The 12,205-nt window shown below is 39.8% G+C and overlaps 1 protein-coding gene across 2 annotated transcripts in view; it reads left to right on the top strand.

Moving 5' to 3' along the window:
* The window catches only part of TEC (tec protein tyrosine kinase), a 130,813-nt gene that overhangs the window by 99,893 nt on the left and 18,715 nt on the right, over nt 1-12,205 (top strand). For both annotated transcript variants that reach the window (XM_026016533.2, XM_072749047.1), the window contains exons 6-9: nt 1,484-1,524; nt 2,661-2,836; nt 5,641-5,706; nt 11,133-11,187. In XM_026016533.2, the coding sequence (XP_025872318.2) occupies nt 1,484-1,524; nt 2,661-2,836; nt 5,641-5,706; nt 11,133-11,187 (338 nt within the window). The remainder of the gene's footprint in view (nt 1-1,483; nt 1,525-2,660; nt 2,837-5,640; nt 5,707-11,132; nt 11,188-12,205) is intronic.

Genomic DNA, 12,205 nt, shown 5'->3' on the forward strand with positions numbered 1-12,205 from the left:
CCTGCTCAAAGCGACCCTATTAAAGTGTGAACCTAGTGTGGCACCATCAGCAGCTTCCCTCCCCCACCCAGCTTTATTAAGGTCTAATTGGCAAATAAAATTACAAGCTATTTAAAGTGTACAGTGTGATGATTTGGTATACTTATGTGTCGTGAAAGAACTCTTCCATGGAGTTAGTTATGACATCCATTACCTTACGTGTTTTTACCTTTTTGTGTGTATGTGTGAGAATATTTAAGTTCTACTCTCTTAGTACATTTCAGTTACACACTACAGTGTTGTCAACTCGAGTCACCAAGTTATGCATTAGACCTTCAGACCTGATTCAACTTAAAAGTGAAACTTTGTGCCCTCTACCAACATCTCTATTTCCCTTCCCTCATTGCCAATCTCCTGACAACCACTTTTTCTATTCTCTGTTACTATGAGTTTGACTTTTTATTTTTAATCCCACATGTAAGTGATACCATATATTTGTCTTTTTTTTTTTCTGTTTGGCTTATCCATTTAATATATGCCCTCCATGCTGTTGCAAATGGCAGGATTTCCTTCTTTTTAAAGGCTGGGCAGCATTCCATCACACACACACACACACACACACACACACACATTTTCTTTATCCATTCATCTGTTGATGGACATTTAGGTTGTTTTCATACCTTGGCTATTGTGAATAATGCTACTATGAATATGGAAATGCAAATATCTTTTCAAGTTACTGCTTTCCTTCACTTTGTGTATATACCCAGAGTGGGATTGCTGAGTCATATGATACTCTATTTTTAATTTCTTGAGGCGCCACCATACTGTATTCCATAGTGGTTGCATTCTAGCAAGAGTTCACGAGGCTTCCCTTTTCTCCACACCTTCCTAGCAATTGTTACCTCCTGTATTTTTGATAGTAGTTGTTTTGATAGGTTTGAGGTGACATTCCATTGTGGTTTTGATTTGCATTTCCCTGATGATGAATGACAGACAATGAGCACCTCTTACTGTACCTCTTGGCCATCTGAATGTCTTCTTTGGAAAAATAGCTCTTCAGGCCCTTTGCAACATTTTTAATTGAGTTACTTGAGTTTTCTGGCTATTGAGTTACATGAGTTCCTTGTATATTTTGGATATTAACCCTGTATCAGATATGTGGTTTACAAGTATTTTCTCTTCCTCTCTAAGCTGCCTTTTCATTTTTTTGATGGTTTCCGTTGCCGAGTAGAAGCTTTTTAGTTTGTCGCAGTCTCACTTGTTTACCAAGAATAGAATGGTGCCCTGATCCCTCTGGCATTTAGCCCATTCAGGAAGGCAGAAAACAGACAAGCTTATAGCATTTTAAATTCTTCTCTGAAATAGTGATACAAGCAACGTGCACCAGAGTGAGAGATTCCAAGTCGATTTCTTGTCTATGTGTTCATTTTCATTTTTTTGTTAAAACTCTCAGTCATTGGTAGCTGGCATTTTAACCTACTTTTGTTGTTGTCATTTTCAGGTATAAAAAAAGCACTACCTCCAGCACCAGAAACAAAGAAGGTAGGTGGTCTTCACCTTTTGGAAGTATTTGCAGCTTGAATAAATTAAGTTTATGCTCATTCACATGATTCTGCCCCTTTTCCCCCACATATCATATCAGAAACAGATATACTAAGGATTTGTTGATTTTTTTTGGTATCAAATAATATTAACTTAATTATATCAGAGATTATCATTGGAGCCCTCTCTTCATCTGGCATTTTGCTTGTATTTTGACCTCGGGAATTGTAGAAGAGGTGTGGGACTTCAAAGGAATATTTCAGTTGTAAGACCACAGTATTATGACAAAGAAGTGACTTCAGTGATTTAATGATATGCCTTTGAAGAGTGGGGGAGGGTTGGAAACACATGTACTTGGGACCCAGATAGCACCTGATCCAATGTGATGTGGTACGAGTGACTCTGGGTGGATTACTTAAACCACTATTTCCTCAGTTGTAAAATGGGAATTATATGCTCTGTTTCGTAGCATCAATATTAAGAATAAATGAGAAAAAGTGTGTTAGGTACTAAGTGCATGTCTTGCACATAGTAGGCACAAAGAAATGCAGATTGCTCTGATTGGGAGGAGACCTGATGAAAGACTCATTTTCCAGTGTACCTTTTCCCCTTTGCAGGCCATTTGAATGGTAGGTCTACCTTTAGTCCTCTGGTTTCTTTTCTTTTCTTTTTTTTTTTTTTTTTTTTTTTTTTAAGATTTTATTTATTTATTCATGAGAGACACACACACACACAGAGAGGCAGAGACACAGGCACAGGCTCCATGCAGGAAGCCCAACGTGGAACTCGATCCCAGGTCTCCAGGATCACACCATGGGCTGAAGGCCGCGCTAAATCGCTGAGCCACTGGGCCTCTGGTTTCTACTCACATACTGTGCATTGCTGTCCTGGGAGGGCTACCCTGACACCAAACAAAGGCTTTTTGATGTTTAAAGAGGGTTTTTACTCATGTCCTATATTCTGAAACCCAGTAGCACCCATATCATCAAAGTCACGAGAGGGTTCCCCAAATTGTATTAGGTAGACTTGAGGTTTCTGCTTTATTCTCTGGTGGTGTGTGAGTCATTTAATGTTTTACTTCACACCCAGTTTCAAACAGAATGACTAAATTTTCATATGTTGTTGTCTTTCCTTAGCGAAGGCCTCCCCCACCAATTCCACCCGAAGAAGAGGATAATAGTGAAGAAATCGTCGTAGCCATGTACGATTTCCAAGCAACAGAGGCACATGATCTCAGATTAGAGAGAGGACAAGAGTATATTATATTAGAAAAGAATGATGTTCATTGGTGGAGAGCAAGAGATAAATACGGGTAAGCGTTTCCTCTCTGTGTATGACACGCAGTGGGTGGGTTGGGTTGGAAGTTAAGTGCTGAGTGAGAAAAGGATCATCTGTAACTATTATGTAATGAGACTAGTTCAGCCAAAGGTAAATGAAAGTACACGTTATTACTTTGCAGTAACACAACGTATTCTTAGTCATGACTCAATAAATGTAAATGGATCAGCCACTTCTTTCTAGAAATTAGAATGTATTACATTTGTCTCTTTCTCATTCATTATATGTTTAATCGATTATTTTGATCCTGGAGGAGTGACATTGTAGGTTTTTCTCACCTGAGGTAAGTAATCTTACATTTTTCTGAGATAGAGAATGTGTGTATGTGTATATGTGTGTGCATATACGTGCATGTGTGTGTTTGTAAAAAATACATATATACACATATAAGCAAGACACTTAAAAATGGGCCTTCTGGGTGGCTCAGTCTGTTGAGTGTCTGACTTTTGATTTCAGCTCAGGTCATGATCCCAGGGTGGTGGGATCAAGCCCTGAATCAGGATCTCCACTGAGCTGAAGTCTGAGTTTCTTTCCCCTCCCTCTGCTCTTCCCTCTCCTTGCTCTCTCTCAAATAAATCTAAAAATCTAAAAAAGAGAAAGAAATGCTTAAAAACAAGCATTATTTGTACAAGATAATTTTGGATTTAAGGGAACAGTCGTTTCAACCTTAGCATTGGTAAGTGATGAGTAAATATGGGTAAATGTAGGAGAGGGGTATCTTTTAGGCTTCATTAAAGAAACAATATCCTGTGCCTATCTCTGAAATAGAATCCTGTTTAAATTCTGAGTTCCTGTGGCAGGGGACCTTCTGGTCAAGGTCTAAGGATGGTACTGATTATGTAATTCCATTTCCCCTTCACTAGCTCTAATAAATATTTATTTGGTTTAGTTAAGATGAAAATAAGGTCCACATATTGCCTTTGGCTGATTTGTCTTTTATTCTACAATAGTTCCCATCCTTTTTTTTTTTTTCCCCATTTTTGACTTATTGATGAAACCAGGTCATTTACCCTACAAAATGAGCCACAATCTAGATTAAGCTAATTGCTTTCACATGGTGTCATTTACTATGTCTCTGCCTCTATTTCCTATAATTTGTAATCTAGAGGCTTGATCATTAGAAGTTGATATCTGGTTGTCCCACTTCTAATGAGGTGAAGATGACTCAGTGGTCCAGGTGATGATAAAGTTCTTCATCAGGGTTTCACCTAATGATTTTGGCATTCATTAGTGATTAGTGCTTGGATCCATTATTTCATTAGGGGTTGTAAAATAGTAATTTTCTAACTCTTGTCATTCTGTCTGCATTTATTGACTCTCTAAAGAACTGCCTCATCAACCAGTTTATTTAGTTTGTGCAACAAAGGCAAGAAAAATGTTTGATTTTTTTCCTTTTATCAATTTTCAGAATGATAATCAGTTGATGACTGAGCCTCCTCTAGTGATAACAGTGGTAACCAATAATTGTTTTAAGGATTATTATGGATGCATATTGCAACCATTGTGGTCGTTACTCTTTTTTGCTTGAATTGACCCATCTTTGGTCAGTGATAGCTGGTTTTGGTTGGGACCTCTTTGATCTTTCTTAGCTTCCTTGCTTTCTGGGTAAAATGAGACAGCTCAAGTTCATCTTGTATTTTGCCTGGCCAGACCTTCAGTGTGCCATTTTCCCAAGGAATCCTGGCTTTTCTTTAGTGAGATAGTGTTTGGACAACAATTGGATTGCTAGGATTCTAATTACTCCTAGAATGTTATTGTTTCTAGGCCTTTCTCAGTACAACAGAGCTACATATATGTACGTGTGTGTGTGTGTGTGTGTGTGTGTATGAGTTCTTACTAAAAGTTCCAATTCAAATTTAAGATTATAAGGATTTTACTCAGTTTTAAAATTTTATACATGTATGTCTTTTATACTACAAATCTTGACTGTTAACCAAGATTCTTCCTATTATGATTGCTTCTTTTTTAATTTTTTAAAATGTTATGTTTTATTGAAGTAAGATTGACAAATAAAAATTACATGTATTTAAGGTGTACAATGTAACATTTTGATGTATGTATGCATTGTGAAATGATTTGCACAATCAAGAAAAGAGCCCTCCTTTGAGCATTTGAGATTTTTCTCTAGCAAGTTTCAAGTATGAGGGCTTCTTCAACTCTAACGTGTGTAATAGTCATCTGGGATAAAACTGAAGTTTCCTTGACCGTCTCATTCAATTTTCTTAGGGTATGACTCAAGAATTGTCTTTTTAGCAAGTGTCCCAAATGATGCTGATGTACCCTCTATGAAATAGTGTTCTACATGCACTTGTTGGAGTATTGGCAAAATGGGTGTTTTTATCTGACACTTCAATGTTTCTGAAATAGTGATTTCTTTCAAACATCCCAAGAGATTGTAAATTCCAGAGAAGCATCATGGAATATTCAGAAGAGCTCCATACCTAGTCACAAGTTCAGATTTTAAGTTCTGGCCCTATTACTGGCTAGCTTTGGGACCTGGAGAAAGTCCCTTAATCTTTCTAAGCCTTGATTTGGCCACCAGGAAGTGGGGGACAGTAGTGCCTGCCTACCTCAGAATTGTAGGGAAGGTCAAATGAGGAAATACTTTGTAAAGCATCAAATGCTATAGATATATTGAATTCTTGGGAATTGACTAGTTTTACTTAAAGCTTTAAGCAATATAATGCTCTAACTGTTTCATAAGAGCAATATTTTTTCTTTTAATAACCTCTCAGTAAAATAGTTTCAGTTTACCTAAAGCATTTTCCTTTTTTCCAGGAGTGAAGGATATATCCCAAGTAATTATGTAACAGGAAAGAAATCAAACAACTTAGACCAATATGAGTAAGTAAATGGTTGTTTTGTGAATGTGGAGAACCAAAATATGTTTTCATTTTCCTAGTTATTTAAGGCATTTGGGAGATTAATGGATAGTTTCCATTAACTCAGTTTTCTAGAGTGGTAAAAGATCTGAGAATTAGTTCCTGCAATACATGTTACCTGAAGGAACTGTGTATGAATGGAGTTACACGGGCAAATACAATTGAACTGATTGTAAACAAATCAAGTTTAGCTGACTTTGAAATACAGATTGTTGTTCATTCAAGAAATCAGAATACAGTTCCAAGAGTAGCCTTAAAAAAAAACATGTTTTGGGGGCACCTGGCTGAATCAGTCAGTAGAACATGTGACTCTTGATCTTGGCATTATGAGTTTGAGCCCCGCATTAGGTATAGAGATTACTAAAAAATCTTAAAAAAAATGTTTGTTGCTTTTTTTCTAACTATAATAACAATATATGAGTACTGTTTTTAAAATTGTTTCAAAATATGAAAAATGTCAATAAGAAAAATTACCCCTAACTCAACTAGAGTTGTCCTCTGTTAACATGAGAATTTCATTTCAAATTTTTTACGGCATGGAATCATGCTGTGTATGTGTCCTATCTCCTTTATTCTACTTCACAGTATATGGAATGTGAATTTTCCTCATGACATTAGATAATCTTCAAAAATATTTTCGTAACTGCATTATATTTCATTCAGTCATAAATTCATCAAGTATTTACTGAGGTCTTAGGATGTCTGAGGCACTGTGCTAGGCCTTAGCAGATACAACCAGGCACATGGCACATGGATGTGCAATAATTTGTGTAACCATTTCCTTATTTGTATGGTATTGTGGTGTTTGATAACCTCTTTCTGCTTATTGTTTTAAATTGATCTCTAAAAATTTATGGACTGGGCTAAAGGCTAGTTATGAACTTGTTAAGACTCCTAATGCATTGGGATGCCTGGGTGGCTCAGCAGTTGAGCGTGCTGCCTTCGACTCCGGTCGTGATCCCAAGGTCCCGGGCTCAAGTCCCACATCAGGTTCTCCGCAAGGAGCTTACTTCTCCCTCTGCTATGTCTCTGCCTCCTTGTCTCTCATGAATAAATAAATAAAATCTTAAAAAAAGAAAAAGATTCCTAATACATGCTGTCCAGTTACTTTCCAGAGAAAGCAATGGGCATACTATTTTTATACCCACTAGTAGTGCATGAGAAGAGGCTAATATACACCAAATAGACTTTTGTGGTCATTCTGATGCTTCATTCACTTATTTAAAAATACTACCACCAGGCAGCCTGGGTGGCTCAGCAGTTTAGCACCGACTTCGGCCCAGGGCATGATCCTGGAGGCCCCGGATCGAGTCCCATGTCGGGCTCCATGCAGGGAGCCTGCTTCTCCCTCTGCCTGTGTCTCTACCTCTCTCTCTCTGTTTCTCATGAATAAATAAATAGAATCTTTAAAAAAAAATACCACCACCACCACCAGCACTAAAAAGCTGTGTCTTCCATCCATAGCACTTTCTGTAATGTGAGTGTACCTTAAAATCTAGAAAAAGATGAATAGCACTCAGTGATGTGATTCCCCTGAAGTTGTTTAAGAAATAGGTAACAGCACAAAAAATATGTAAAATAAATAATGTTTCTGGGCTGTGCTTGGAAGCCACATAATCCTTATCTAACTGTGAGAACTCCCTGGACTCATGGGATTACAAATAAGGATTTTATGGAGATTATGATTCATCGCCATGAGTTTTTTGGATTTATCTTAGTTTGGAAATTTCCTCTCTTCTAAGGGACTCCCCTCTTCCTCAGTGTGACTAAGTGAATTTGCTGTGTAGGGTCTGCCATGGGAATCCCCGCAGACCTCCACCCAGGGTCAGGAATTCCACATGGCATGTGCCGTGCCTCGCTCAATGAGAAAGATGAAACCTCCTCTCAGAGTAGACCATTGGAGATCCCCCGTCTTCTCTCACTTTCTTCCCATGACAAGATTTGTGTTGTTCTTCGCTACAGCCCCTGCTGTAACACGTCTTGAATGTCCCCAGGGTTAAAAACCTTTTGCCAGCTATTGAATCAAGAGTTCTTCTGCTGTTTGTTTGGGCCTGGGAGTCCCAGGCAACAGACTGTCCACAGGGCTGGACACAGGACTGCCAGGCCCGAGGCTCCCAGGGCTATCTGAATCTAGTTCTGACCTCCACACCGAGGCAACACCCAGGCTCCTCCTGTTTGAGGAGCAGAAGGTCAGAGGAGCTGCTGCAGGAGACAAAGTGGGATCTTGGTGATGGTCATGACATGTTTTTGATGGAAAGATGTTAAAGGCAGGAGGTGACAGACAGGAAAGGGCCTTAGAACAGGGCAAAGTCTAGGATAAGGCTTTTGAGTGGGTGGCTCAGGAGGAAAGGGTCAAATTAGAGAACCAGCAAAGGTTTATAGCTGGTTGGTTGGTTGGTTTGTTGGTTTCTGTTTTTCCCTCATTTAAGCTGGTTGTCTTCCTTTTGTGATTTATTCAACGCATCCTCCCCAAGAAGCTTGCCCAGCATCCGAACTTCCCAGAAAAGACAGAGTGTCCCCACATCTCCTTTTCTATTCGGACACCATTGTGAAGTCCTGATCCTCAGAATGTTTTCGAAATGACTAGCCAATCTGAAAACCTCATTCACATCGGGTTTTGATATCTAGGGACGGACGGACTGACAAGTTATTTACAAATCCTAGGCCATTCTTTCTGGGTGTAGAGTGAGTTCCTTCATCAGGGGGAGCTCACTACACTCTCTCTCAGAGAGATGTCTCTGCGACGGGCGAGGAGAGATTGAGGTGGGCTGGCATCTGTGCCAGGGCTCCTGCTCACCAGGTGGGCTCCCTCACCATTACCTCTGTGTAGAGTTCTCACCAGGATGAGTGCCGCAGAGGCACCACTGTCCCTCCCTTCTCCCCTGGTGAGAAGTATCACAGAGGAGGGAGGGAATTCACAACAGGCCATTGGGAAACACCAAGAATTGATTCATCTGTTTGTTTATCACCCCTTCCTCCTTTCCTTCCTTCAACATATTCTCAAAGGTCTGGGTTTATATCCTAGGAAGGGAAAAATATCCTTTCCAGGGAATCTGCAAATGCCATAAAGAATGATCCTATTTAGGATTTTTAAAAGCCTACCTGCCTTTTGTGGCATGGATTCCTTTTCTTTCTCCCCCCCGCTTTTTTTTTTTTTTTTTAAGATTTTTATTTATTTACTCATGAGAGACAGAGAGAGAGGCAGAGGCACAGGCAGAGGGAGAAACAGTTCCCTTCAGGGAGCCCTATGTGGATCTCTATCCCAGGACCCCAGGATCATGACCTGAGCCAAAGGCAGACGCTCAATGACTGAGCCACCGAGGTGTCCCACCTTTTCTTTCTTATATTCCCTTGTCCTTCCCAAGAACTGAATGTACTAGATGGGAAAGGACCTCATTCTGTCTCTGAATATCTTAAATATAATTTCCTCTTGAGATAGCCTTACTGATTTCTTCCATCTGAATGCGAGACTAAACCTCCATTGCTTACTCTTGCTGTGAAGATACGGGGTTGGGTCTTTGTTATTTATAAAGATAATTCCACCCCCCCCCCCAGTCTTTCAGGTCCTGCTGGTTTACAATACACCGTGAGAGCTCTAGTTGCCTTTCCTTAATTAATTTTTATAACTTTTTTGACATTCTGACAAATGTGTCTTTATCAGTGGAAAAGCTTAGGGACAGAATCCATTCCATTCTCCTCATTTACTGTATCTCTCTGTTGCATCCAGAAATTGATTGATTACAGCTGCACTTTTGTTAAACTCGGTCTCAGTTCATAAAGTGGGGTCCACCGCAAGGAGATCTTAATGCCCACAACTCCAGTTGTGGAGCATTAACCTCAGGCTCCAAAGAAAATAAGAGTTACTGTATTGAGATTGTAGCTTGACTGCTACAAGTGCATAAAGAATCTAGGCCAGGGATCCCTGGGTGGCGCAGTGGTTTGGCGCCTGCCTTTGGCCCAGGGCGCGATCCTGGAGACCCGGGATCGAATCCCACGTCGGGCTCCCGGTGCATGGAGCCTGCTTCTCCCTCTGGCTGTGTCTCTGCTTCTCTCTCTCTCTCTGTGACTATCATAAATAAGTAAAGAAAAAAATATTTAAAAAATAAAAATAAAAAAAGAATCTAGGCCAAAAAAAGATCTTATATTTTGTTCTTTATACTTTTCCCTTCCACAATCAGGGAAGGCCTTTATTTTCGCTTGTCTCAGGGTGCTTGCTGGGTCAAAGGCAGGTGCTGGTTCTTTTATAAAAGGCTGAACCAGTGATGGGAAACAAAAATGTCCAGAGGGGTCACTCTGGTTTCATAACATTGGAAGTCTCAAGAAATTGGACTGTGGTGGAAGGTTCTCTGCTCACTAAAGGACGTCTAAAGCAAGCCGACCAAAACAAACAACAATAAAAAGTTTAAAACAGAAAGCCAAAGAAGACGGTCTGAGTTCATGTTCTTTGGCCGACTTATAATATCATGGAAAGACTGGGTTGGGGAAGCAGGGAGAGGGCCAAGCGTCTCTGAGGATGAGGTGGGCCATGGCAGTTTCCACCTTTCCTTGGAAAAGATATCCCAAGGATTAAGAAGGAGCTTTGAGCTACAACGGTTTGGGAGTGGAGTGGAGTAGCATGGAGTGGTGGCAGGACTGGCAGGAGGGCAGGCATTGCTGCGTGGCTATGGCACGATCCCTACAGTAGAGCCTCGGATGTCCTCCGAGGGGTGGGGGTGTGTTGCAACTAGTAAGTCTAGAAGACCCAGGAAGCCTACTCTTCTATTTTGCTCTGCTTCTTCTGGCACTTGGGACCTTTGTGAAATTCAGTGGAGGAGCCTCGGTTTAGACTTGAGATGAAATCTACAGCCTATTGGTGGGACGGGGGCTTGGGTAAGATTTAATTTGAATTAAATACATACAATAATGAAAGGAAGGTAATGTTTCCTACATGTTGGAATTTGTGCAGTGAAATTTGTTCTTGTTATCCCTACCATAGTGAAAAATTGGAAATGATTTTTGTTTTAAATAATGAAGAATAGCTTAAATAAATTATGTCATATCCATACCATGATGTAGAGAACTAGATTGCTTTCCAACAATGCCTCATATACTGTTATATTAAAAAAATTCTGGTTATGATATAGCAAGTATCATTTGATCCCACTTTAATAAAAAAATACGAATGTTGGCATGTGTGTGTATCCTCATAAAAAGAGGTGGGTAGAAGAAGTCTGAAAGTATATGTATCCAAATGTTTCTAGCGGTTGCTTATATTATTGAGCTTGTGAGTAACATTCTGTTCTTATTAATTTTATTTGTTGTTGATGAGCAGTATTACCTTGTTAATCCTACAAAGAATAAAAAATAATTAAAAAAACCCGAGGCTTTCAACATCCTTTTTCTGTTCAGGTGGTATTGCAGAAACACGAACAGAAGCAAAGCAGAGCAGCTTCTCAGAAGTGAAGTAAGTGTTTTGTACTTGTTTTGTGGGTTTGGTTTCAGCACAAAATAATTATGACAAATCTCTGAGAAATGATTTCACACAACTGTTTCTCTAGCCTAAAAAACACTGTGATGTAAGTGGTTCTTTTTAATCATTTAAAATGGAGGATCGGTATAGTGTTAGTTTTCTGGGGCCGCCAAAGCAAGGAGCCACAAACTGAGTGGCTTAAGCAACAGACGTGAATTGTTGCATGGTTCTAGAGTTAGATGGAAATCTGCAATCAGGATGCCAGAAGGGTTCCTCCATCTGAGGGCTGTGAGGGAGGGATCTGTTCTAGGCTTCTTGCCTTTTCCCCTGTGTTTCATCCCTCCATGCATGTCTGTCTCCGTGTCCAGATTTCCCTTTCATTTAAGGATCCCACCATTGAATTAGGGCCCAGCCTAAAGATCTCATTTCAGCCCTATTCCCTCTGTAAATCTCCAAATTAGGTCACATTCTGAAGTACTAGGGGTTAGGGCTCCAACGTACCTCTTTTGAGGGGGAAACGAACCCATACCATTATACCTAGTAGGTTAATTGAATTAATATATTTGGGCTAATTAATTAAAGCTTAATGACCAACATTCGAAAAATAGGTACCAGCTAATACATTGGTAGCATTTTCATTACTTCCCTTCTCACTGATTTATTATTTGCTACCTTGATGTTAGTACTTAAATGTGTTTTTCCCTTTTGTTTGAAGTTACTTTTTTTAAAAATTTTTATTTATTTATGATAGTCACATCGAGAGAGAGAGAGGCAGAGGCATAGGCAGAGGGAGAAGCAGGCTCCATGCACCGGGAGCCCGACGTGGGACTCGATCCCGAGTCTCCAGGATCGCGCCCTGGGCCAAAGGCAGGCGCCAAACCGCTGCACCACCCAGGGATCCCTGAAGTTACTTTTAAAAAAAAATTTACATCAGTATTACCTGATATCTTTTATAAATAAAGTTTTAATAAGTATTGAGTTACCTTTAGAGATAAATATGCCTAATAATAAT

The sequence above is a fragment of the Vulpes vulpes genome, chromosome 2 (assembly GCF_048418805.1).
Source record: "Vulpes vulpes isolate BD-2025 chromosome 2, VulVul3, whole genome shotgun sequence".
Taxonomy (NCBI): domain Eukaryota; kingdom Metazoa; phylum Chordata; class Mammalia; order Carnivora; family Canidae; genus Vulpes; species Vulpes vulpes.